We start from the raw sequence: 27,639 nt of genomic DNA, 5'->3' as shown, positions 1-27,639 counted from the left end.
TGGATAAGGCTTTGTTTCTGATCTAGGATTTAGATTTGCAGAAAATGTTTATACCAATATGAAGGACAGGATTTACTTTGCCTGCTTCCCATTTTAATTAATAATATTTTTTAAAATGTGTCAAAACAGATACTGGTGACGGAGACCACTTTACCTATGAATAAGTTTGAAGCTTTGCAACACAAGAACTTAGAATGCTATAGTGGTTCTCTTAAAATAGCCAAACCTGTTCACAACTGGAGGAGAACCTGGATGTTATAGGTCAGTGATAGTGAACCTTTTAGGTGTGCCCAAACCGAAAGTCGTGCGCGTGCACCAGAGCACCAGAAACCTGACGATCAGCTGGCTGGTACACATGTGTGTCAGAAACCTGATGACCAGCTGGCCAGTGCCCATGGGTGTGTCGGAAACCCAACAGCTGGCTCAGCTGGGGGGATGGCGCACGTGCCCATAGAGGGGGCTCTGCGTGCCACCTCTGTCATATGTGCCATAGATTCAACATCATGGTTATAGGTCCTATAACTCACATCTCTTTAAGGAGCATCTCATGTCAAGGAAGTTTCAAATCCAGTCTATGATCATGTGCACCGCACCTTGATGGAGATCAGATGAAGCCTCCAGAGTTGTTGCCAGAGGATAATATTTAAGGACACAAATGTTTTCTTTGTGCAGCCCTATGAATTTTTAAATACATAAGAAGTAACTATATCTATTCTATTAAATTAAATTCTGTCCAGCCCCCCATTCAAAGGGCAAGTGTGATCCTTAGCTCACAAAACATTCTGCCTTAATTCATCCATTAAATTGTCTTGTAGAGATCAAAACATCATGTAAGATTTTTTTGTACCTTGACAATCTAATCTTGTTCATTTCGGCATAGTGCACTGGAGTACATTTGTTTTGCATACCAATGGGGGAAAAAAACAAGTAACAATGGATGGGAAAGCCTGAAACTCAGAAGACCCTTTGCTTCCCAGAGTGGACATAATAGAGTTTAGATAACATCATTTGATTTAATTTAGCTGGGTCACTTTGTTGTTATAGTCTTTAAAAGTTACAACATCAACACTGAAAAACAAGATGCAATAAAGAGGCATACATGATATACAGCTGTACATTATTTTGGCTGGACATCACAACATACAGATTTCAGACAGGTTTTGATTGGACTCAGGAAAAGTATCCTAGCAGTGAAATGAATTCTTTGGGAAGGTGTTGCAGTTTACATCAAGATTACATGGACATCTCTTTGGGATGTTGTAGTAGTGGATTCCTGCACTGGGTGGTAGGGATGTTTTTGAAAGTACTAATAAAGGAGAACATTTGTAGCTCAGAGTTGATATGAGGGGTCCTTGGTGCTTTCTGAGTTTGCTTGTTTTTTTGCAGAAGTTTCACGACTAGCACTGATGATGTTATCTAGTTTGGGTAATGAAACATCTGCAAGAAAACTAACAAGCTCAGAGAGCACCTAGGACCCCTCATGATCTTCAAGTTCATTGGAGGTGATCTCCAAGGTTCTTTCCAACATCTGCATTCTATGATTCTAATGATTGTTGAGTTACATTCTGCATTCTAATCATAGAATATTCCATTCTTATCTTTAATTGTTCCAGTCTTGCCATCCATCCTCCCACACAAAATTGGAAGAGGGCTGAAAACTCTTTTCCAATCTAATGAAGTATAGTTACTCCAAGCTGCACTGCACACTATCCTATCATCATAAGCATCCTGCTACAAGTAATAAGGAAGGCGAGAGGGGAAGCAGGCTCAGCACCGGATTCAAGCACGTCATCCCTAAAGAAAAAGTCCAAGAGCTTTGGATGAAACAGGCTGGATTATATCCTGGGAATATGCTAATAAATATAAAAATGTTAATTACAGTGCAAAATTTAGAAACAGTACAACACATGCTCTGAGTATACACTGATAGTCAAAACTGAGTACCTGTGAAATAAAAGCAAAGTGTTATATTCAAATCTGTAGGAAATAGTCCCACAAGCCAACAAACCATCCACATGACAGTATAAACTAACCTCTTCTGTATTGTTGTCAAGAAATTTGCATTGATTTGTCCAATAGAGATCATTGTAAGATGAAGTTTTTTTTTTACAAGATCTGTAAGGAAGATATATGCAACTAAGTATGTGGAAACTCTCCTACATTACTTCTCATGCATTTTCTTACATCATGTAATATTGCACTCAAATAAATAATAATATGTTCTCGGGCATTTGACATGAACATTAAAATGTGAATTTGTTGAAAAACTTTTAAATTAAATTACAAGAAAGAGAAACATCTCAGAAAAAACACTGAAAAGAGTATTTAAATCGTTCATTATAGTCTTATACCAGAGTACAGGAATATAATACGGGCAGGAATATAAACTATAAAAGTACCATAAATGAAATGAAATAACACTTAAACGCAAACTTAAATCAACTCCAATCTCACTAAAACACATAGTATTTTGCTAAAAAATAATCACTTTTTCACTGTATACATTACAGATGGGCTGGCAGATTTTTTAAAATTAAAGGCTGAATTAACCCTTACCAAGAATCAGAATAAACATTCAACTGGTTCAAGCTGGCTAAATTTACAATAGTCACTGGATGGTGACAATATTAAATTGGGTTGTGGAAAATGCCCAGTGATGTTTAAAGTAAGCATGAATGAGACTGTCTCTGCAAATCTTTATGGATTGGTAAATCATTTTGAAATTTGGTGTCCTCTGTTCACTGACCGGTAATTTCTGGTAATGACTGGAAAAATACAATGCTATAGGATAAGGAACAGTGAATGTTAGCATGAGTGGGGGAGGCGGGAAATGGTTTAAAATAATATGGATTTTATATCAAAACAGATAAGGGAAACTACGTCATAAATTTGTTTCACTATTTCTTGCAACTAATTTATCTGTAAAAAATGGAAATAAACACAACACTTCTAACTAGATGAGAAGCAAAGCTGTATGTCTGGTGGGAAATGAAACTTCATTTGTGTCTTTTTTACACAAACCAATCAACTAAAAGCATAGAAATCGAACATAGCAATAGCATTTAAGATTTATATACCCCTCCATAGTGCTTTATGGCACTCTCTCAGCGGGTTTACAAATGTCCACATATGGCCCCCCAACACTCTGGGTCCTCATTTTACCGACCTTGGAAAGATGGAAGGCTGAATCAATCTCGAGCACGACAGGCTCGAACTCCTGACTGTGGGAAGAGTTAGCCTGCAATATTCAATCCTAACCCAACTTGACTCCGCCTTCCAACTTTATGTATGTATGTATGTATGTATGTATGTATGTATGTATGTATGTATGTTATATATTTAAGATCACATTCGCACTAACGTTTGTTGTGTTATAGACTGAAACACGCAGAAAAATCCAACTTCTTTGTACTTAATTGCATGAACGGATGCAGGTGCACGAGGCTCATCCGCGTACTTCTTTGATTAGCAGCAGTCGTTAGTTTGGGTCCAGGCGCGCGTGTAAGAAAACAAACCCGGCGAGGCTCGCTTGTGATTACAAGAAGCCTTCGGCAGGCGCCGCCTCCGTTTTGCTGCAAAAAATCACGCAAGCGCCCCGGCCGAAGTCAAGGCAGGACATGAATGAGCCAGCAGGCTATTCTGAGCCGCAGTTCGGCGGAGACGCGCTACAGCTGCGCGTGTCTGGATACGTCTCGTCTATATATAGCACTCCCCTCCGTGTACTAGCTGGGCTATCCCTCTCCTCTCCGCCCCCCGCCCCGCTTCCTTTTCTATTGGTGATCTTGGGAGAGCAGCGCCGCCGCTTCAGAGCTACAGCTTAGAAACTTCCGCTCTCCTCCTTTAGGGGCGCTGAAACTCGGACCTTGCAGCCTATGGAGAGCCCGCAGCCCGCAGCGAGAGAGAAAGGGGGGGTTCAGGCAAAGGGGGCGAGAAGCCGAAAGAAAAGGGAGGGGGCGGGAATATTTCCCCCCTTTCCCCAGACGTCACGTGACGTTCGGAGGACGCTTTTACTTCGCCCCGCGGCGGAGAGGAATACGGCCTCCGCTCACCGTCGCGCGACTCCTCAATGCCTCTCGCCACCAGGGGGCGCCGCCCGAGGGCAGGAACGAACCGGTGGCGCGAAGGAGCCGAGCGTCGTCCATCGTAGGAAAAGGAGGGAGAGACGGGCAGGAACGGTTGATGGCGCGACACTTTCCGCGCGCCGTGCGTGACGCGGCGTTCTGAGGGAAAGGGAAGGTCGGGAGGGGGGAGGGAAATCAGAAGCAGCGAAGGCGAGCTGCGGGGGGAAGAAGCGCGAGCGGCGGACGCGACACGATGTGAAAGCCCGCGAGGCCCGGGGAGGGCAAAGACGGCGGTCCCGCCTGCAGCGCAACGAGAGGTGAGAAAGCGGCCTCGACTCCTTTCAACTCCCTCCCGCGGTCGAGCAGAGCAACTCCAGCCAGTCGCTCCCCGGCTCGTTGTCGGGGAGACCCGCGGCAGTTCCGGCCCGAAGCGGCTCTCCTGTCAGGGCAGCTGCTTACATAACCAACTGCGCCCGGGTCAAGCGCTTGTTGCTCGCGCCCGCCCGCCGGCGACAGGTTGCGCTGCGCTTTGTATGGTTTCGGTGCCGATCACATGGGCCTCTACTGTGCCCAGACACAACACCGGCCGCTCCCTCAGTGGGACATGAACCTGGTTGCTCAAGGCGGCCGCGGCAGAAGCCACTGCGGACCCGTGCGAGGGGCGCTTCCCTCTGCGAGGGGCCACACCGGAGGTGCTGCCGTTAGCTTTGGCGGGTGACGGTGCGTGCAAAGACGCCCGTTGTGGAACCGGCGGCGCTGCCTGTGGCTTTCCCTCTCTGCAGCTGCCTGCGTTTCGCTACTATTATTCACCCTCATTATGAATTATAGCGCTGAGAGGCGATGGGCACTTCGGTTTGTTTGGCGGGCGCCAAGAAAGGAAGTGAAGCTGTTAGGTTTTTAATGAGGCTGAGGGAAATTCGTATGGGCTACAGAAGGGAGGTTTTGTGAGACCGCCGCAAAAATAAACGCACGGCTCAGAATAGAAAGACTGGATAGAATTGACAGTACTTTAAGACCAAAAGGTGTGAGTTAAATCACAGGATTTAAGTGCTTTTTAAAAAAAAATTGTAAAGGTGATCAGCCAGATGAAGCGAATTCTTTAAAGGTTGCATTAGCAGATTCTTCACGCAGGATGTCATTTGTGTATAACAGCCATCCAGTTGGTGTGTTTGGAAACTCTTAATACTATCAGGAAAGGAAAAAATTGTTCCTGCTAATTATGTATGTCAGAGATTAAGAACAAAAAAGAGAAACCAATTTCTCGGACCATCTCTTTATTCCATGGCTTTGGAATATTTTTGCTAAGCTCATGATAATTAATAAGAATCATATTTTAGAGAATATACATGACGTATTTCCTGTTCTTTTTCTTTATTCTGTAATCTCTACTAATTTAATGAACAGTTTGGGACTTTGGGCAAGTCAGCATTAAGAGAGTTTCTTAAAGGAAACTTTAAACAATTTGAAATAATTGCAGAAGATTTTTAAATACAGATAGTTCTTGACTTATGACCACAATTGAGCCCAGAATTTATGTTGTTAAATGAGAAATTTGTTAAATGGGTTTTGTCCCATTTTATGACATTTCTTGCCCCAGTTGTTAAGGTAAAAGTGAATGATTGCAGTTGTTAAATTAGTAACAGGGTTGTTAAGTGAATCTGACTTGCCACTGACTTTGCCTGTCACAAAAGATGGTCACATGACCCCAGGACACCAACATAAATATGAGTCAGTTGCCAAGTATCTGAATTTTGATCATGTAAATATGAAGCAGTTGTCAAGCATCTGAGTGTAAATCATGTGACCCTGGGATGCTGCAACAGTTATCAGTGTGAAAAATGGTCACCAAACAAACTCTTCTAAGTCGAGGACTCCCTGATATCTTTAATGTTTATTGCTCAAAAGCACGTAAAAATGCAAGTAGAAAAATAGGGACCACTTTGGTGGGAAGGTAGCAGTGCCCTGTGCGCCTTCGGTGTTTAGTCATGCCGGCTTTAGTCATGACCAGAGAGACTTCTTCAGACAGCACTGGCTCTTTGGCTTTGAAACGGAGATGAGCACCGCCCCCTAGAGTCAAGAACAACTAGCACATATGTGCAAGGGGAACCTTTACCTTTAAACCTATCTAGTCGCATTGGAAATATTTTCTATTTTCCATATAACTATTTCCTAAGAAATCTGGATACATTTATTCAGCAGTCCATATACCTTCATAGTAAAATTACATTATCAAATTCATCTGTGCTAATTCAAGGAGGACTCAATTCACTTGATTGTTCTTTGATTTCCAAGCAGTGTACATACAATATTAAATTTGAAAATAAATGTTGTTGTATGCAAATCATTGATCTTCCTGTTTTAAAAAAATTCAATTAAATTTCTTTACTTTAGAAAATATATTTATTTGATCACACTCTTGTTCTTTACTGGTGTATGTTGTTAATATCAGTTTGAAAATAAGCATATTTTTGTAGAAGTTATTGTTCAGGTTTTTTTAAAAAAGGTTCTCAGAAGTATTTTAGCACATGCATATAAAGAGAGTAAATTGCATTTTTCTTTTTGTCTAGACACTTGAGCATTATTAAACCAGTATTTAATTGTTTTCCAATTAGCGGAAAACATTTTAATGCTTTTTAAAAGAACAAGTAAATATATATCAAAATGTTAAAAATATTGCTCATTTTAGTTAAAGATGCACAAATTTGGCCAGATTAAGGACTGTACTGTCATTGACAAAGAGGACAGTTCCACATTGAAAATTAATATTTACTAATTTAATCAGTTTCCCAGAAGTGAAGATATCAAAATGAAAGAATATTGATGTATTTAATTGTGTTACATTTTTCTTTTTTTTTTCCTAATGAGCAATAATGAAAAAAAAATCTGTGAAAAAGTATTGGAATAATACAGAAGAGTATTTATTTGAAAACCATATCATATTAAAGAATGCCCAATTAAAAGAATGCAAAGAGAAAACCCTAATATAAAAGTGTTCCAGGCAAAAGTTAGAACTTTAAAAGTGTTTTATGCATAAGACAATGGTTTTCTTTATAAAATCATATCTATATGAGATAGAAGATGGACATGAGATGTAGTGAAATGAAGAAAATTTTATTTTAAATGTTTTGAGATAGATGGTAACTTTTAATACTAGTTCTATATTTGAAATGGATTGTATTGTGAAGTACTATCTATATATAGTAAATGCTTGTGGTAATTTATGTTCATTATTTATTTTTTTTATCATGTTTATAAACTGTTTGAATCCTAGTAGTCTGTGTGAAAATACAACTGAGAAAAAACAAATTTAATATAATTAAAAGATGCAAGTAAACTTGACAAGCCAGCTTAATTAAACTATGTGGTAAATGTTTACTGGAATACATTACTTTGGTTTGTTTATAAAATATCAACAGAGCAAAGGCCATGCACACCTCTGAAGGAATTGGGTGCAACTTGTCTTTTAGGCCACATCCCATGTACCTCATATCTAATAATATATTAAAACATTTAAGGTTTCCCTTTATATAATCAAAAACTTACTTTTCATTTTTAAAATTAAGTTCATATTATCCATTCTTTATTATTGAATTATTGAGTTCAAAATATGGTGAATTCTTCCACTCTTTGTGTGGAAAATTCCAGTCTAAATAGCAGACTAAACAGTTTAAAGTTTTATTGGGTTAGTGTTCTTTAGTCACATACCAAATTCATTGTGTGAATTTGAACTATCCGTTGATTTAATTTATCTCCCAGTATTGTAATCATGAAATGATGTACAACATATAAACAATGCCAAGATCCTCCAAGGAGATGTAAAATAGATATTTAATGAAACAATATTTTGTTTTGAATTCGGTGAAACAAAACTACATAGAAACTTTTTAAATAATGTTTTAAAGTTTTGACATAATAGGCTTTGTGAAGTTAGTAATTTCATAATTTTCACTAATTACTTTAAATGAAAAAAACATTTCTCATAATTTCAAACTATGGAATGAGAAAACAGATTTTTTTTAACATTGATCAAAGTATATTTATTTTTACAAAGAATTCAAGATTGTTAACATATCTAATATTTCCTCCTTTTTTCCAACAACAATAAAGCTGTGAAGTGGTCTGGGCTCAGAGAGGGTGACTGGCCCAGAGTTATTCAGCCAACTTTCATGGACCAAACTGGATATAGGCAGATTCTTTAAAATTAAATGTTGTTAGAGGGTTTTGCTTATCATTGCTACTCCCTAAATGTGTTGTTTTACATATATATAAGGCTTTGTATCCTTAAAAAGTATATTCACTTTCAGGGTGTTTTGCAAAGTATACAGTAGGGCTGTGCAAAGAGTTTGTAAAAAGTCCTTTAGAATGCACTGAAAATTTTTATAATGATTAAAGCAGCTGTATCATTTCCCAGGTTTATATAGTACTTCAGAAGCTGCTCTTCGCTGCTTCCACATACATATTTATGCAGAGTCTGGAAAAGGTAAAACTGCTTTAATTACTATTTAGAAATTGGCACTTCATATGCACTCTTCCACATTCTGAAGAACCAACCACCTTTTGAAAGATTAGCATAGATCTAATGCATAGTTAAAAAGGATTAGAGTTAGGTTAGCAAGTGTTTCAAAGAATGCTATGCTAATGGTTCATTGTGATTGAGCATAAGCAAATTAATGAATACATGGGAAATTTAAAAAAACAAATATTTAATTAGTTTAATTTTTAATTTTGCTATTTTTATTTTAATAAAATAAATTTGATTTAAGGAACAAATGATAATTGGAGAACATTTATTCTGGGCAACTAAGATTTGTATAAATCTGAAACTTACTGCTTTGAACTTCCTCCCAGCCAATTGAAGACAAAACTAGAAATTATCCTATCTAATTGTTGCCTGACCTGATTTGCCCTTCCCCTCTTTCCCAAGAAAAAACTTCAGAAGCATCAGTGAGAGTGAAAGGGAACTTAAAGTTTCAGATTGATGCAATTATGTATCTCTCCCAGTACTGTCAGCAGTCAACAGCATAATGTATTGGGACAGTTATTTTAGTATAAAAAGTCTATCTTTGGCAGTAAAAGTTGTCTGTATTTTGGTAAACGTTGATGTTTACATGGGAAGCCAATCATAAATCCAAGTTAAAAATATTTGTTGCTTAATTATCTTAGATACTTGAGTTTTTTTCACCACAAGAAATTAAGAAAATCTAAGGTATGCTAGAATGAAAAAGTTCTGTTTTCACATTCCTACCTCTTAAACAAGTAGTTTATAAAATTATGCATACTTTGGATGTAAAATTATTAATGGTTTCCATTTGTAAACATTTTAAAAATATTGATAAGTCTCTTTTATTGTTCTGGATATTTTAAAGTTTAGGATAGCAACATGACAGTAATGAGAGGGAAATTCTTCTATGTTCTTAATTTATGTTTATGCTACCTAAACAGTACAATTTCATAAGGGATTAAAAACAGGCAAGTTCTGGCAGGACTGGTATAATTATTTTCTTCTTCAAGTCCCCCAGAGACAATAATAATTGATCCATTTCCTAACTTTGTATTGAAAGTCATGGACTTTAATTTATAATGAATTTTGCCTTGTTTGTGTCTTCAGAGTGTTCTATCAGCAATCACAAGTTAAACAGTGTGGTTAAGCTTCCTGGTAGATGTTATGCATATGATTGTGTGATTGGATTTCTTTAAGTCATTTTGAGAATATAATCAATAATATATTCTGAAATAAAGGTCTGTCCTTATTTTTGTTAAGGAATCTTTTGTTTCCCTTAGTCAAAAAGCAATAAGCCTCAGGCTTTTTTTGCCAGTCTTGAAGATAAATACAATACTGTATCTCTTTATTAATCTCCAGAGTGTAAAATAAAATCTGAGACTAACAAAGTGGTCTTCTGAGGCTGCTTGATCAGCCTAAAAGCTAAAAGATGTTCCAAAATTAAGTATTTGGGAGACAGCCTGAGGTTGATCTGGCCTTGTATTCCATTTCATAAGAGCAGGAAAAGTTAGGAAAATGTTTAGACACTAAGGTGGGGGGGGGGATATTTAATCCCCTGCCTTTGATTTTTGTTGTTCTTGTTGTTTATGGCTATGCAATGAATACACATGCCAAAGTTTTAAAACACAAAGTTTCCATATAATTTGTTACATGGAAGACTTTGATTCAAAGTATTCCACTAAAATAAATCATGATGCTTTTTAACTTGACATGTGAGTTTTGTTCCCTTATAAGAATGAATATAGATCAATGAAGTACAACCCATAAAAACTTATGCAATAATATATTTATTAGTTTTAAGATGCCAAACAGATTTTGTGATACTTTTATCTGGGTCTGCATATTTACAATTTATTGAAACAGACCATTGACATTGTTATGTAATTGCTGATGGTAGTTTACAAGCTCCCATCTGCAGATGGAAGTTTCAAGATATTGGAGAAGGCATCCACCTTGCCTGTCCCTTCTTATCCATGCAATATTTATTTGCTATCTTAAGTTAATACTCAAAAGATATGATGTAGATTTTTAAAAGGATAGGATTCTGTGCTATTTTTTTCTCCTGATATCATTAGTTGTTCAATTGTGGGACTTGGCTCTAAATATCACAATATTGGCTGCTATTTAGTACAATTAAACTCAAAATACACCAACATATAGCATTAAGATATATCTTAAGGTATTGATGAAATGAGGAATTACTCGATCAAAGTTTTTAAAGAATTTGCAAACCATACATTAGTATCTTGTAGAAACAATGTATTCAAAGACTTCTGGAATAGTTAATTGTAATTTATTTTCTATGAATTATTTCTGACTCTGTAATATCAACAGTTATAGTTACAATGCCAAAAATGCCTTTTTTCCTCTCCACAAATAGAAGGTTCACTATGAAGCAAGGTGGATGGAGAAAACGAGCCAGTGACAGAGATGGCTGGGGCTCATGGGTAAGCACATGCAATAAAGCTTTTAACTAAATAATGCACATATTTTGAGGGAGAACTAAACATTTTGTACTACTTTAATGTAATTATTTTATTACTAATATATTCACCATTGGCATGCCAAAGAAGTAGTGGTAAAGTCATAATGTATGTTTTCTAAAGCATAAGTTATGAATTAGCATGATTACTATTTCACAGCTTATTAAATTGTTTTTTATATAATTGTACAATTGATCAAGTTGATAATCAACCTCTAAAGATCCATGTTGTTTCCATTCAAGGGAGGATATATGTCTGCCAAAGTCCAAAATTGGAGAATCAGTTTCATTCAGAGGCAGCTCTGCAACATCAGAAAGATGAAAATTCATCCAGCATTTTCAGTGGAGTTGCCATCTTTGTCAATGGCTTCACAGGTGATGCTTTTATTTTTATAAACTGTTTAAAATGTCATCTGGGAATATAGTTAGGGGTAAGAAAAAATTAATAAGGTTACTAATATGTGGGTAAATGGCAAAGCTGTACATTTATTCTGTTCCTAACCAGAATCTTCTGTAACTTGGCTTGCTGAAAGAATTAGTGAATCAATTTTTGCTTGCCTAAATTGTCTGAATGAAATTTTCCAGAAAGCAGTGTTTACTGTACTCTTATTTCATTTTGATATAGATCAGTTTAACTTAGTTTTTTTAAAAAAACTATGTATATAATTCCAAAATGCAAACTGCAGATTCACACATTCATTTTTTTTTTTGCTTTTAACCTGAATTATGAAATGAAGAGCAGGACTGATGGGTATCTACTTAAAAATGCTTCTTTTGCTATTTGTGTGTTGTAGTCTTGATAGTTGAGTAGACATTGTCCTTATATTTGTGTTATGGCCAAAGAGATGCTTGGAAAAATTAGACTAAAATGTAACCCCAATGTAATAGTTTGTTGTTGCTACAGCACTTGTGGAACTCCAAGTAAAAAATACTTTCATTAAGTTTTCAAAAACAAAAATGCTTTGTGAGAAGATATTTCTATCTTCAAGCTGTCATGTTATAAAAATAAAAAATGGAATACTGTATATTGTTATACAATACAGCATTCTCTTTTAAATGTTCATTGTATATGCAAATAGCAAATATTTCTAACAATATTTCTGAGATGGCTACTCAGAATGTTACTGAAGGGAAGGAAGGAAGGCGCATTATCCAATTTTCAAGTAAAAAATTGCAGGGAACTCAGAAGAAAATGCAATACCCTGGACAAAGGGTTAGCAAGTCTATTGGAATTTTGTGTAGTTATTTTATTGACTAGAGAATGAAGAAGAGATATTAAAACAAATATTAAAAGCAACCTAATGAAAAACAGTTGTGGCAACTTTTCAAAATTGGTATTTTATTGAGGGAGGGAGAATTGTGAAATCTATATGTGGATATTTTGACATATTTATCAATAAACTACAGTATATACTCTACTTTATCCTTAACATTTTGTTAGATGAATAACTGCTGTTAATTCCAAAGCATAATGCTAGGTTTTTCAGTTTATGATTTTTAAAAAATACTTTTATGTATCTTATGTTTTTATTACAGATCCTTCAGCTGATGAATTGAGGCGATTAATGATGTTGCATGGAGGACAATATCATATATACTATTCTAAATCCAAAACAACACACATTATTGCTACAAATCTTCCAAATGCCAAAATAAAGGAACTGAAGGGAGAAAAAGTAGTTCGACCAGATTGGATAATAGATAGGTAAATATTAGAGAATTGTGAGCAGATTGATAATCCCATTTGAATATTTTGAATATGTTCCATAATTTCATTTAAAAATATCACAGACATTCTGGAAAACTGATCTTATTTTTAAAAATTATATTAAATGTTTTCTGTTTTTATCACTGAATGATCTTATTCTCATTAGTGATAACATTAGTGGTTCTGTGATAGCACTGATCAATTCCAGGGGACATTTCAAAACATTGAAAGTACAGACAATTAAATAGAAAGCATTACGTATGCATATTGTATTTAAACATAAAAATAATTTCCTTATGTTTGCTTTAACTCATATGCATTAAGCTTTATGAGATTATTTTATAGTTCATAAAAATAAGCAATTCTACTGCAGTAATTTGAATTACTGTATTTTTTGCTCCATAAGACACACTTTTTTGTCCCGCAAAAGTGGGTGGAAATGTCTGTGTGTCTTATGAAGCGAATATTGCATCATAGACTGAATTGGGGGGGGGTGTGCAGTGGTGGTGACAGGCAGCACTGGTGAATGGCCTGTCACCACCGCTTGCCACTGCATATTGGCGGTTGGATCGGCCTCCTGAAATACCGCTGATCAGGTGTTCCAGCCAGCAGCGGATTGCCGCTGCCTGTTGCTTTTGCTGCCGCTGCCATTCATGGGGCAGCAGTAGGTGGCGGAAATCCCCACCACATGGAACAGCTGATCAGCAGTATTATGGGACACCCATCCAACCACCAATAGGGAGCGGTGAGTGGCAGCAATAGCCAGGGAACGCTGGCGAAGGCTCCAGTGTTCCCCGGTGGAGGCAGCAGACACAGAGGAGGCAGCAATAGCGCCGTTTCTGGTCAGCCAGCACACTGATTGGCAGGGCTACAGGAGGCCAGGATCCACCTGTTGCTCAGCTGACAGGTGGTGGGTACAACAGAGCAGCGCCCTGACGAGCCACATGTTGGGACTGGGAGGCAGAGGCAGATTCCCCAAAAGCTAGGTACGGAGCATCTTATGGAGCAAAAATTGTGATATACTGCACTTACTGAAAAAATAATCTGCACTTGAGACTCTCCCCAATGTAGCAGATAAGATTGCACCATTCCCATAGAAACCTAATCATAAACACTAACAAGTTCTTTTTTTTGGGTAATGTGATCCTACTGTAGTTTTTCTAATTACAAATGGATTGGCTTTTGAGTCTTTGCCAAAGTTCTTGTTAGTGTAAAAACAAGCTAAATGAAAAGTACATCTAAAAGAATTATGGGTAGCTTATTATATATTCCAGTTCATTTTTCCAGATCAACCTGATTATTTTCTTTGCTGTATAACAGAATGTTTGCTGATCTTATCACAGTGTAACACTTCAGAATATTCTGAGATTATAAATACAAATTGTGTAACTTGTACTTGATTCATTAAACATTAACAACATAAATAAAACATTTAAAATAATTACAGTAAATAAATTTAGAAGAATATATTTCTTCTCTACATGATTTTCATGTTGATCTTGCAAGATAAGTCATAAAAAGTAAATAAATAAAAAACCATAACAGGCCAATGTAGAAAACCCTTATGTGTTATTATTTCCCTTATTTAAAAATAAATTGAAACCTTTTTAGATACTTGGTTAGAAGAGACTCAGTGACTTCATCAGTTGGAGAGAAAGTCTATGGTAGAGTACCTCTGTTTCCACTTTCACTCACTCTTCAACCTGTGGTAGACCATAAGACTAAGGGATAGAAACACAACAGAAGAAGTAAGCAATTCTCTTATCACTTCTGTCCTCATCTAGCTGTCATCATATAAAGAATTAAATGCCAGAAATCTTAAATCTGGTTACTTGCCTCTTTCATTTTTTTAAAATTACAATATTCCAATTTAGACATCTTTCTACTCAGAAACAATTTGATTTGTATAGTTTCCTTGAAGATATTTTAGTTACATTGGTGCCTCTTTTTTTCTTTTAACTCTTATAAGTCCAAACAATTTGCTAAATTAGCATCTCCAGTGTGCATCCAGAGGAATGTAAGTTTTTGTTTCTCAACAGTATAATCATACATGTGAAACAATTTTGATACATTTTCCAAAGCTATTTCAATAAAGTGTGTAAGAGAATACTTCCTATTCAGATGAAGTGTGCTTAAATCTTGGGTATTTCTGAAGTGTTGAAAGAAATAACGTGAGTAATTAGAACATGTGATGCCACTTAAAGACACTTAAAATCTGTCTAAATATGTTCTTGAAAGTAAGAAGATTGAATTTAGATTATAATATATCCTTTACATATGCACACTTGTTAATAAGGCTTTCAGAACAGGGAACTATTCCACTGTATATAAAAACTATTTTTTCATGAAGTTTTTGAGCAATTAAAATTCTGACATTCTGTTACAGCATAAAGGCTGGGCGACTCCTTTCATATATTCCTTATCAGCTTTACACAAAACAGACAAGTATTCAGAAAGGCCTCTGGTTTAATACTATATGCAAGCCTGAAGATTCAGTTCCAGGTCCTAGCAATATCTCTGTGGGGCTCAACAGGGTGTAAGTAATATTTTGATTTAATAATTGAAATTAAGTTTAAGACTGAGAAATGTTGATGAGTTGATGTTGATATTGTATATTCAGTTATTTGAAGATCTCAAAGTACACCTTACATTATAGTGTGAAATACAATGGAATTAAGTCTGAAACTAAGTGCAGTTGTAATGGTTAAAGTGTTACTGTAGTAGAGACACTTAGATTCAAGTCTACCCTCTGCTGTGGAAGTTCATGGGAGTCATTCTTTTTCAGCCCAAATCCTATCCCATGGTTGTTCTGGTGGAGGAAAAATGGAAGGAGCACTGTATATGCTGCTTTTATCTCTGATCAAAAAGCCAGATACTAATCTAATCACAGACCCATCAGATCCCACAGACTAGGCCTCCTCCAAATTCCATCTACTGGCCAATGTCGATTGGCGACCACCCAGAGGAGGGCCTTCTCTGTGGCTGCTCCGGCCCTTTGGAATGAACTCCCCGCGGAGATCCGGACCCTCACCTCCCTTCAGGCTTTCCGTAAAGCTGTTAAAACCTGGCTGTTCCGACAGGCCTGGGGTTCACGAGTTCCCTTCTCCGCTCGAATTGTGTGACTGTTGATTGTTTTTAAATTTTCTTTGTATCCTGTTTGTTGTTTTTGCCTTGTCTGTATTACTCCCTCCCCTGGGTTTGTTAGCCGCCCTGAGTCCTTTCGGGAATAGGGCGGCATATAAATGAAATAAACCTAAACCTAAACCTAAACCTAATAAATAAGACAAAAATAATTACTTTTTTGTTTTCTAAATTAAGCTTCTTTCAAATGCAGTCATATTAAAGTTTTTTTTAAGGTATATACACAACAGTGTAATATTAAAACCTAATTTTTATATATAGTCAGCTCTTTGCACTAATATAGATTTGCTGCAGTGCTCTTGCAAGTTCCATGCACCTTGATGTATAGTGTATAGACATGCTGGCCACATGACCATGGAAACATCTTCAGACAATGCTGACTTCCTCAGCTAACACACTGAGATGAGCACTGTCCCCAATGTCTTCATTTCTGACTGGACAGGAGAAACCTTTTCCTTTATATTTTTACTTCATACCTTGATTTCTACAAACTACTTGACAGTTGTTCAGTCATCCATGCCCCAGTCATGATGTTTCCTGCTAATTTCTCTGCTATTTAGAAGTTATTTATTATTTATTAAACTTATACCCCATCTCAGTAAAAAAAAAACTTTCAAGTTATAAAGTACAGTAACAATTAAAACATCCAGTATAAATGGCAAGAAAGAAAGAAAGAAAGAAAGAAAGAAAAAGAAAGAAAGAAGAAACCAATAGCAATAGCAATAGCATTTAGGCTTATATACCACTTCATCGTGCTTAACAGCCCTCTCAAAGCCAGAATCAGCATATTGTCCCCAACAATCTGGGTCCTCATTTTACTGACCCAGAAGGATGGAATGCTGAATCAACCTTGAGCCGTCTAGCTGTCTGTCTGTCCGTCCATTCGTCTGTCAGTGGGTGAACTGACAGACAGACAGACTGAAAAAATTCAGTTTTCGGGAACTTCCTAAAAGACATCAGAGAGGGAACAAGACTGATCTCCAAAAGAAGGCCATTCCAAAGTAGTGGTGCTGCCAAAAAGTTAAGCTTGTAGAACTGGGGGATCATTAGCAACTTTCTATAAGATATGAGCTGAGCCAATTTTGATTTGAGTAGGCAATTCTGTAAATTCAGGTTTCAGATGAAGGGCTTTACTGTATAATTAAATACCAGTCATTTGAGTGTGACAAGTGCGCCCTGCTCAGCTTCGCTGACTCACCAAGGCTGCCTGCCCAGGACCCCCAACCTGCTTTTGGAATGTCGAGCAACCCCAGTGAGTCTGAAAGAGGACAAGACCGCATCTCCAAAGGCTTTTTTTCTCAAAAGCTAAAAGCTTTTGGAAATGGATGAAAGGTTTTGGGGGAGCAATCTCGCGCTGCTTCAGGCTTCCATCCTTTTGAAAAAAGTTTTTGGCGTGGTGAAGACTGAAGGAGGGTAAAACCACGTCCCAAAGGCTTCTCTCTTGTGTGAGTGAAATTGGTGTGTCAGCCATCACTCACACAGACCCACTTCCTCTCCCCTCCCCCAGCCAGGTTGCTAAGAGAGAGAGGACAGATAGTTCTATATGCTGTTTGGTTTGTAAGTCCCATTCCAATGAGTCGCATAAATTAAATTTATCTGATAAGGCAACTGCAGATGAGTTACTTACTGGAACAGACTGTCTGTTTGCAGTATAATCTTCTATTTTCTGTTGTTTCAATGGCTTGGATGAATTTTCTTTGCAAAGTGCTATCTCTTTCTCCTTTTCCCCATTCTTAAAAATCCTGGCTTGTAGTATTGTTAAAATATATCTAAAACAAACGGGGCTTGGATGAATTTTCTTTGCAAAGTGCTGTCTCTTCTTTTCCTCATTCTTAAAAATCCTGGCTTGTAGCACGGTTAAAATGTATCTAAAACAAATGGTAGCCACACTATATGTGCGTTTGTAAAATTCCGGTAGATTCAAAATAGGTTAAAATAAATTAAAATATAATAAATACATACATACACACACACACACACACACACACACACACACACACACAAAAAGAGAGACCTGATTTACTTCTGAATGTATCAAGTAACAGTGAGTTTGTATGTCAGTCTGAATTCTTGGAATTATAAATATTGGCTTGTAAGATTTTTGATGTCAGTGCTGTAACATTTATGTAATATTCCATTTATGAATAGATGATAAAATATGCACAGTATATTTTTCATATATTGAAAGTGTGACAAATGTATAACAAAATTAAAATATTTAGAAAATATTTTACTCTTAAGTGTAGAAAATATTACACAAGTCCTACTGAGTTCAGTTATTAGACTTCATATAAAAGGATTACAACAAAAAGGGAAACCTTTGTCTTATGTATTTGTTTTATCCATGTTCTTGATTTTAGAAATAGTCTTGTAAAGAAGCATGAAGGAGAGAATGAAATGAAAACAAATGGAGTGAGTAAATCAAAGAAAGAAGCTGAAACTTCAAGATTCTTGGAGTTGGAGCAAGCTCTTTCCAGAAGCAAACAGAATGGAATACATCAGAAAGACAACTTTTCCATTTTTAATGGACATAGTTATAGCTCCAACAGTGCCTTAAAGATGCAGGATGGTTTGCTACACTTTGACAAAAGTGTTATAAGCAGACTTTCTCTGTGCAAGAAGAATTGAAAGAAAGCACTGATTTTAGAGACTGCTCTACGCAACATTTGCAACAAAGCAACAGAAATACTGAACTTTTAAGAAATGTGCACAGGACTATGAGTAATTCATCTTTTTCATCTTTGCACAGTAATATTAAAATAAATGGTGCTCATCGCTATTGTTCAGGGGCCTTCAAGCACAAAAAGCACTACTTCAGTACCTGCTCCTAGTAAGGAAGATTATTCACCTTTGTCCAAACCTTCTAATGGCAATTTCATTTCAGATTTTTACTCTCATTCAAGATTGCATCATATATCTACGTGGAAATGTGAATTTACAGAGTTTATCAACACACTACAAAAACAATAATGCTAACTTTCCAGGAAGAGAAAAGTTGAAAAAATGAAAGCAGGACAATCTTCAATAAATAAAGCTGACTTAGGTAAAAATATTTTTAAATTATATTTCAACAGTTGTCACATATTTGTTTTTCAGTGAAATAGTTGATATTTTGGTTAGGTATATTTCTCTGATATGGTTTTTTGGTCAGAATATAAATATTTCAGAATTGGTGTGTATAGCATAAAAAGGTAACTGAAGATAAGGTGGGAGATGTTAGGCAATTTGAAGTTTTCTATAATTTGATATTTCTTTTAAATTTTATTAAAAAGTAATGAAGAATCAATGGATAAGTTTTAAGATTAAACTTTTAATTTTACAAGAATAATGGATAGGTAATTTAGCCAGAATTAAATTGTCTGTTTACTATTCTTTACTAGATAGTACATCCTTCTTGAATTCAGCCAAACATCAATGTTGCATAATGCATGTGGATATGGACTGCTTCTTTGTATCAGTTGGTATCCGAGATAGACCAGACCTAAAAGGTCAGTACTAATATCTAAATCATGTATTCATTTAATAGATGTTCATTTTTTTAAAAAAATATTCAAAGCCTATTGTTACATAGATACGTAATAATCAGAATACAGTTGGAAGGCACCTTGGAGGTCTTCTAGTCCAACCCCTTCTCAAGCAAGAGACCTTATACCATTTCAGACAGTCTTTTCTTTAAAACCTCCAGTGATGAAGCACCTACAATTTCTGAAGGCAAGTTGTTACACTTGCTTTCCGGAGTGAGGGATAGGAGACTCCAGTGGATGGTAAACATGCCCAATTGGGATGAAGCTGAAGCCACGCCTCTCTGCTCCACATTTCCATCTCACCAAGAGAACAAAAATTCTCCACTCTACTTCCCTCCTGCCTTATGCCATCCTGGAAAAGAACCTCTGACCTGCGACAGTACGGATCTGCAGTGGTTCTTTACTGGGCCACCAGGGAATTGCTAGGATTGCTGGATGCTGGGGAGGCCTCGTCGCCCTTGCGGTGGCCATTTGGACCGCGCTGGCCACATGGCGATCTGCCTGACTGGGTGATCAGGACGCTTGCAGCTTGGGATTTCCAGCCCTATGGCCTCCCTTCGGCATAATTACCTGGCTGAACATTTCGGCGGCTGCAATCGAGCCGTGGAGGGACCGGCAGCGCTTGCAAGAGCGCGAAGACTATTTTTAAAGCTGTGAGCGCGCAGTGGAAGGGCATGTGGGCGCTGGGAGCCGAGGCAAGCCTCGAGGGCAGCCTCCATAGCACGCCGTGCTTGCCATTGGAGTGGGGGCTGCCTAGAAGCCTTAGAAACAGTGGGTTTTTCCTCTTTTTCTCCCTTTTCTATTGCAGCCGAAGAGAGGAGCGTGGAGGAGGCTTCGCAAGGAGGGCTGTGAGTTCTACGCATGGTGAGGATGGCTGAGGAGGCGGGAAGGTCCTCTTCACCTCCACCTTCCCTGGGGAGGGCCCATCTTCCAGGCAGCACCCTACTGCCTCTGACAGGGCTCAAAAGGCTGCTGCTGCCTCATCCCTCACGAGCTGCCCAGAGAGATGAGCTTAGGAGACACAAAGCCATCTCCAAGACCTTTTCTAGAGCAGAGAAGTTGAGGGCCCACCAGGCAGGCTCAGCACTTCTCCCCCTTGCTGTAGATCTCGTTGAGGGGTGGGTCTCTGCCTGTCCCCCCCCCCTCCCCCGGTTCTCCGGATTCCCTAGGAAGGTTTTTGGGGGAGTTTCCCATCACCACTCCTTTCCCTGGAGGACCAGGAAATGGATCTGGAGGATACCTGTATGAGGATCCCATAGGGGATCAGGCCTCGCCTAGGCCTATTCTGGCACCCCAGGCTGAGGCAGCTCAGGTTCCGGGAATTCCTGCTGGGATTCCCTGGATATGGATATCTTCCCAGGGGGTTGCAGAGCCTTATTGAGCGGGCTATCTCCTCTGGCATTGCTGGTGTCCAGCAGCAGGCAGTTAGGGCCAGGTAATGGATCAAGGCAAGACCCCCTAGGGCCAGTTCCTCTCAGGCACACCCTCCCTCCACTCCAGTGAGCCGCCCCGTCTCCCCTTCTCTGGTTAGTGAAGGTTCAGTATCGGGGGAGAAGGCCAAAGGGATCCTGATCTGTCTGAGGATGAGGAGGATGATAAACCGGATCCTCCGGCCTTTACTGGCCTTTTCCCCCAAATTGTTCCGGTCCCTTCTGCGCAAAGCATGTGCTACTGCACAGGTAGAAGAGGGGGAGGGGGATAAGGAAGCAGCCAAAGATTGGGCCAAGGAAGGAGCCACAGAGGGATCTGCAGCAAAGAAACCTCAGGGTCTGGTTTTCTCTGAGCCCAAAGCTGTTAAGGAGGAGATTCCTGCTCCTCACCTTTTCCTGGAAGTGGTGAAGAAACAATGAGAGAAGCCTACAGCTTTCCCTGACCCTGGCAGCAATGGTAGACATTTTTATAACATAGAGCCAGATTTTTCCCAAGCCTTGCAGCTACCCATCGTGGACCCACCTCTGGTGCATTGGCACCTCCTGCTTCTCTAGTGGCAAAGGATGTGGCTGACAACCTGAAGGCGGATGACAGAAAGGTGGAGATGACGCTCAGGAAGGCGTTCCAGTCTGCAGCTTGGGCCATCAAGGCTGCGGCATCGGCTATCTGTGGATGGAGAAGAGCCAGGAGCGCATTTCCCTGGAAGATGTGCAGCTGCACCAGGACCTGAACAAGTTAGTGGCAGTGGCTCAGTTTTTAGCGGATGCCACGTTGAATGCCATGAAGTTTGCTTCCAGGGCTATGGCGTCATCCGTCACCTCGCGTCGCCTTCTTTGACTTTGGAGTTGGCAAGCGGACAACATGTCAAAGCTGCTTTTGACACGCTCCTCGTGGAAGGCAAGAATAAGAAAAAGGTCCTAACCACCTCGGCGAAGAGGGTGGAGCAAAAGTCCACTCCGTTCTACTGCAAGCCCTCGTACCAGCCTCAGGAACAGGAAGCTCAGCACAGTAGGTACTCTTCCCCCAGGTTAGAGAGGCAGCCCGAGCGCAGTTACAATAGGGACAGGGGTCAGTTTCAACAACAGAGTAAGTGTCTCTTTTGAGGGGGAGGTGGTCACCCTTACCGCTGGGGCAAGTAGGTCAGTCCCAACCCCACCCATTGGTGGTCTCCTGGCTCTCTCCTCCGAGGCCTGGGTGGAAATTTCTACAGATGTCTGGTACGGTCACCCATGGCTTTCGTTTAGAGTTCCTTTCCATTCCCCCTAATTTCTTCCGTACATTTCCCCCAGCTTAACACATAGAAAAGCGCAGGCTAATGCATCAGGCCATTAAACACCTGCTTGACATCACTGCAGTGGAACCGGTGCCGACAGACCAGGTGAGTCGGGGGTTCTATTCAAACGTGTTCTTTGTACCCAAGTCTTTGGGGGGGGTGGAGAGCTATCCTCGACTTGAAGCTGCTGAACCCATATTTGGTTTACAGCAAATTCAAGATGTCCTCCCTTAAGTCCATTGTGGCAGGTATTCGGGAGGGGGATTACATGACTTCTGTAGATCTTACGGAGGCTTATCTCCATATCCCCATATTCCCAGATCACAGGCGCTTCTTGATCCTTTGTGGGGCGCCATTACCAATATAGGGCCCTGCCATTTGGGTCATCTTCTGTACCCAGGTCTTTTACCTACTGGCAGTAGTGGCGGCATACTTGAGAGGGTTTCCCATTAGGTTACACTGCTACCTGGATGACGTCCCCGGGCCAGGCGAGTGGGGGGGGCTTTTGCAAGTTATAGACACGCTACAAAGGTTAGGGTTTTCTGTTAACTTTGAAAAGAGTTCTCTTTCCCCCGTCCACTAGAATCCTCCACTTGGGGGCAGTTATAGATTCCCGTTCAGGAAAGGTTTTTCTCTCCCCAGACTGTAAGTTCCAGTTTGGTTAAAATGGTTAAGCAGGTCTGTAGGGACCGTTATGTTCCCATAGCCCTTCTCTCCAGCTTGCATTTCCTGCATCGAGGTAGTGACGTGCGCAAGACTGCACGCCAGGACTTTGCAGTGGCGACTCCTGCCATTCCAGAGGGCCAACACCAGCAGCTCACCGGCCAGGGTCAAGGCCAACCTCCTCTGATCTCTCTCAAGTGGTGGCTGTCCCCAGCCTTGCTCAAGGGGTGTGAGTTCAGGGACCAGGAGCGCCTCGTACTCACCATGGACACCAGTCTTTCAGCTGGGGGGGCGACCCTGGGATACCAGTTGGCGCAGGGTCGGTGGTTCTGGCAGGAGCTCTGACACAATATCAACTGGCGATCCATCTGGCACTTTGACACTTTCGGATCTCCGTTGATGGTCATCACATTCTGGTCCTCATCGACAATGTGGCGGCCAAGGCCCACATCAATCGACAGGGCGGCACAATGTTCCAAGGGAATGCACACCAAGGTAATGTCGCTGGGCAGCTGGGTGGAGAGACACTGGGTCAATCCGGGCGGAAGCACATTACGGGGATCAACAACCATCGGGCCTGACTGGCTGAGTCGAGAGATGGTGGACAACGGAGAGTGGAGCCTCTCCCTGGAGCTGTTCCAGAGCATCTGCCAGAGGTTGGACGACCGGTGGTGGACCTCTCGCCACTTTCGGCCAACGCCCAGCTTCCCCGGTTCTTTCTCGGTTCCCAGCTCGGGGGAATGGAAGGGGTCAACGACCTTCGCACAGGGTGGCTAGATGGGCTACTGTATGCATTTCCCTCCCCTCTCCCCCATTCCCGGGGTAGTTCAGAAGCTAGTCGGGGAGCAGGCAGAGCTGATCCTGGTAGCACCTCACTGGCCAAGGAGGGCCTGGTTGTGGATCTCATGACCCTGTCGATCCGCCCCCATGGCGGATCCCAGAGGGGGAAATAAGAGTTGCACCAGGGGAAACTAGTGCACCCGGAGCCACACTGGCTGCAACTAGCCATGTGGAGATTGAGCGGGAGCGGCTGAGGGAGGCTCACCTGTCACTGTGAATGATTAGAACCATAGAGGCCTCGCGCAGACAATCCACTACGAGGATTTAATGACTCTACCGAGTTGCCTTCATAGCCTGGTGTCAGGCGAACCAGGTGGTGCCCCCAGGGCCTCAGTTCCACAAGTCCTGGACTTTGTCCAGGACGGGTTGGATAAAGGGTTCTCCCAGAGCCTGTGCATAGGCAACTGGCTGCCCTTGCTACAGTTCTCCCAGGCGAGGGCCCGGTTCCCCTCACCCAACTACCCGTTGTTAAGAGGTTTCTTCGGGGGGTCTCCAACTTGCGCCCTCCCAGTGGTCCATAGATTCCTCCATGTGGAATCTCCCTACCATGTTGCGGGCTCTCATGGATGAGCCTTTTGAGCCCTTGAGGACCGGTAGCCTGAAGCTCCTAACCCTTAAGGTGGTGTTTTTAGTCACTATCACGTCGGCTAGAAAGGTGTCAGAGTTAGGAGCACTTTCCTCCATGGAGGATTTGTGCGTGTTCCACAACAATAGGGTTGTGTTGAGGGTTTGATCCACCCTTTATGCCAAAGGTAAATTCCATCTTCCATCGTTCCCAGGAGGTTGTACTTCTGGATTTTGTCCGGATCCGGTTAGGGAACGGGAACAGCAGTGCCACCGGTTGGATGTCCGACGGGCCCTGTGTATTTACTTGAAGTGGACAGCCTCCTCTGGAGGTCGGAGACGCTATTCTTATCTTTCCAACCTTCGTCGCTGGGTAAGAGGGTGACATCTTCCACCATTAGCTGGTGGATCCTCTTAGCTATTACCCTGGCATACGAGTCCCAGAGGTTGCTTGTGCCGGCCGGCATTATGACACATTCGATGAGGAGTGCTGCCACCTCGGCAGCTTGGGCCTCCCAGGCTCCGATAGGTGACATTTGCAAAATGGCTACATGGGCTTCCCCATCACTGTTCATTTGGCATTACAGGTTGGACGTGTTCGCATCGGCTGATGCGGCTTTTGGGCGCAGGGTACTACAGCAGGTCATTGCAGATCGTTAGTTCCTTGCCCATGGAATTTAGTTTTGATAGGTCCCATCCACTGGAGCCTCCTGTCCCTTGCTCCGGAAAATGGCAGTTGGTCTTACCTGAACTGCTATTTCGGGGCTGGGACAAGAGGCTCCAGTTCCCACCCTAGGTAGTAGTCTAGCTGGGTGGTGAGAGTTCTAATATACTGGAATACTGCTATCATGTCACCCCTAGTCCTTCTTTTCTCTAAACTAGCCATATCCAATTCTTGCAACCATTTTCTTGTTTTGTCTCCAGGCCTTTAATCATCTTAGTTGCTCTTCTTTGCTCTTTTTCCAAAATCTCAACATCTTTTTTGTAATGTGGTGACCAAACTGATGCAGTATTAGTTACCATCTTACTAAGGATTTATAAGTGGTACTAATACTTACATGCTTTTGATTCTAGCCTATGTTTATATAACTGAGAATTGTGTTGGCTTTTTTGGCTGCTGTCGCACACTGCCGGTTCATGTTTAAGTGATCATCGACTAAGGACTCCAAGGTCCTTCTCACAGTTATTGTTTTTGAGTGGGGTTTTGCCTAACCTGCACTTGTGCCTTTGGTTTTTCCATTGTGTGAGTCAGTTACTCTTGTTGATGGCTCAGGAGATTTTGATCACTGTCAACCAGTCATTTCCTGGTTGGATTAATACAACATCCTGTACATAGAACTGCTCTTAAAAGCATTTGGAATTATTAACTAGTCCAGAGTGTTGTGGCACACACAATACTGAGAGCATCTAGATTTACCCATGCCACAGCTTTACTGCATAAGCTGCACTAGTTTCCAGTAGAATTCAATTATTATCACATTTAAAGCCATACAGGTACAAGAATAGATTACTTATGGAACTACTTCGCTTCAAATAGTTTCTATCCATTTAACCAGATTTGATATGGTGAGTATGTTCCAGTCTCTTCTATGAATAATGTCGCTTTCAGGACCCAGCAGATGCGTCTTCTCTACTTCTACTCCTGCCATATTGAACAGTCTCCCTAAGAGATTGTGAACCTGCCAGCTTTCTAGAAAGCTATGAAAATCCGACTTTACCTTCTGGAATAAGCACAGACCATTAGTATATTATATGTGTTTGTAGGACTTGTGAATTTGACCTTATATCCTATTACATTTTGTTTTTATAATAATTTTTGTATTTTGTTGGCACAGGTTTGTCAGCCATATACATTTTCTAAATAATATTAAAATGAATAATTGAGATCTATGAAACAGAAACACTGAATATTTTCAGTTTTGTAAAAATGGAAGCAGTATGATTTGTTTTATATTTTAATTGTAATTTGCAGGAACACCAGTGGCTGTTACAAGTAACCGAGGATCAGGAAAGCATTGTTACGTCCTGGTGCAAATCCACAACTGGAAAGGCAATATTATCAGAATAAATTATTGAAAGGCAGAACAGGTACAAATCTGTAGTTTTTTAAATTGTAAAAAATACTGTTGAATTTATGGGTTTGTCATTTATACTACCCAAATTATTATAATATTATAATATACTTTTAAATAAATGTGTTGTAATTTCAAAACTGTATGTAAATATACCATCCATTTTGAGAAAAATAGAGGTGTAGAACTATGTTCAATTTTGCTACTATCAATGAGAATGCTTCCTTCAGAAAGAAAAATCATATTAGGATCTTCCAGTAGCAATAGCCATACTTTAGACAAACATCACAATCCATGAAGGATAACGTATGGATGTTTCCAGATTGATAGATTGTAGTACCACCCATATTATTTATTTAAAACATTTAAATATGCATGTCATGACTCTGAACTATGTGCATCAATAAAATCAAAGAACAAATTACAATTAAATCCAAAGGGCCTGAACAATGGCCTGAAAATGGCCAAAAAAACAGGCTGGGCGCGCTGGCCAGGTGTATTTGGGTTTCCGGTGTTCTGGCACATGCAGAAACCAGCTGGCCAGAACGCATGTATGTGCCAGAAACTCATACAGCAACTGGCCGGCGCGTGCAGGTGCACTCGCCAGCTGGTCTTCAGGTTTCCGGCAACTCCAATGTGCACACATGCACACACATTCTAGTTTGGGCACCCTGTGCCAAAAAAGTTTGCGATCACTGACCTAGAGTTTGCCCAATCCAACATGCAGGATTGGCAGAAAATAATCTTAGGTGGTCCTACAAACCACCAAGACTTGTACCCCGTAGGCTTTATAGATAATTACTAGCACCCTGAATTGCCTAAAGGAGATAGTGTAGCTTGAAAATAGTAGAGTTTTTACATTTATAACTATCTATACTGCATTCTGATCCGGTGCAGCTTCTGCATGAAGGAATACATTGCATATATTCATCTGCGGTGAATACATTGCCGTAATCTGGCCAGAGACAACTAAGATATGAGAGATTTTGACCAGGCCTCCCAATTAACACCAAAACTGGAATTGTGCAAAGGTTATCCTGGCCCCAGTTGTCACCTGCTCTCAAACAAGAACGGTAATTCAGGAAAAGTCCCCACACTATGCATTGGTTGTGATTCGGGGATGTAACTCTTTCTAGAACTAATAATAGAAAACTTTTTGATCCAGGATCAGAGAGTATCAGAACCCATAGCCATTCAGTCTTGGTAGGATTAAAGCCCATTTTTCTCCATCCTTACCCCCTTGGCCTCTGTACATTAGAATGAAATAATGACAGCATAACTCAGATTTTAGAGAAGTATCTCAATGAAGTATCATCATCATACTAGGCATATTCTATTGCTAGAAAATGTATAAGTGTCCCTGTGTATATTGGATTAGA

At 40.2% G+C, this 27,639-nt stretch overlaps 1 protein-coding gene across 1 annotated transcript in view; it reads left to right on the top strand.

The window, feature by feature from the left end:
- Nucleotides 1-3,772: 3,772 nt before the first annotated feature.
- REV1 (REV1 DNA directed polymerase) overlaps nt 3,773-27,639 on the top strand; it is a 63,938-nt gene continuing 40,071 nt past the window's right edge. Inside the window, 12 exon segments of the mRNA XM_032226676.1 lie at nt 3,773-4,378; nt 10,943-11,009; nt 11,288-11,309; nt 11,312-11,419; nt 12,581-12,749; nt 15,139-15,288; nt 18,254-18,501; nt 18,504-18,666; nt 18,668-18,936; nt 19,274-19,381; nt 26,161-26,196; nt 26,199-26,276. Coding sequence (XP_032082567.1) covers nt 10,953-11,009; nt 11,288-11,309; nt 11,312-11,419; nt 12,581-12,749; nt 15,139-15,288; nt 18,254-18,501; nt 18,504-18,666; nt 18,668-18,936; nt 19,274-19,381; nt 26,161-26,196; nt 26,199-26,276 — 1,408 coding nt within the window. The 5' untranslated portion in view covers nt 3,773-4,378; nt 10,943-10,952.

This window comes from Thamnophis elegans, chromosome 11, assembly GCF_009769535.1.
Source record: "Thamnophis elegans isolate rThaEle1 chromosome 11, rThaEle1.pri, whole genome shotgun sequence".
NCBI classification, from domain to species: Eukaryota; Metazoa; Chordata; class Lepidosauria; order Squamata; family Colubridae; genus Thamnophis; species Thamnophis elegans.
Note: the sequence above shows the minus strand (reverse complement) of the source record. Positions and strands in the feature narration are given on the sequence as shown.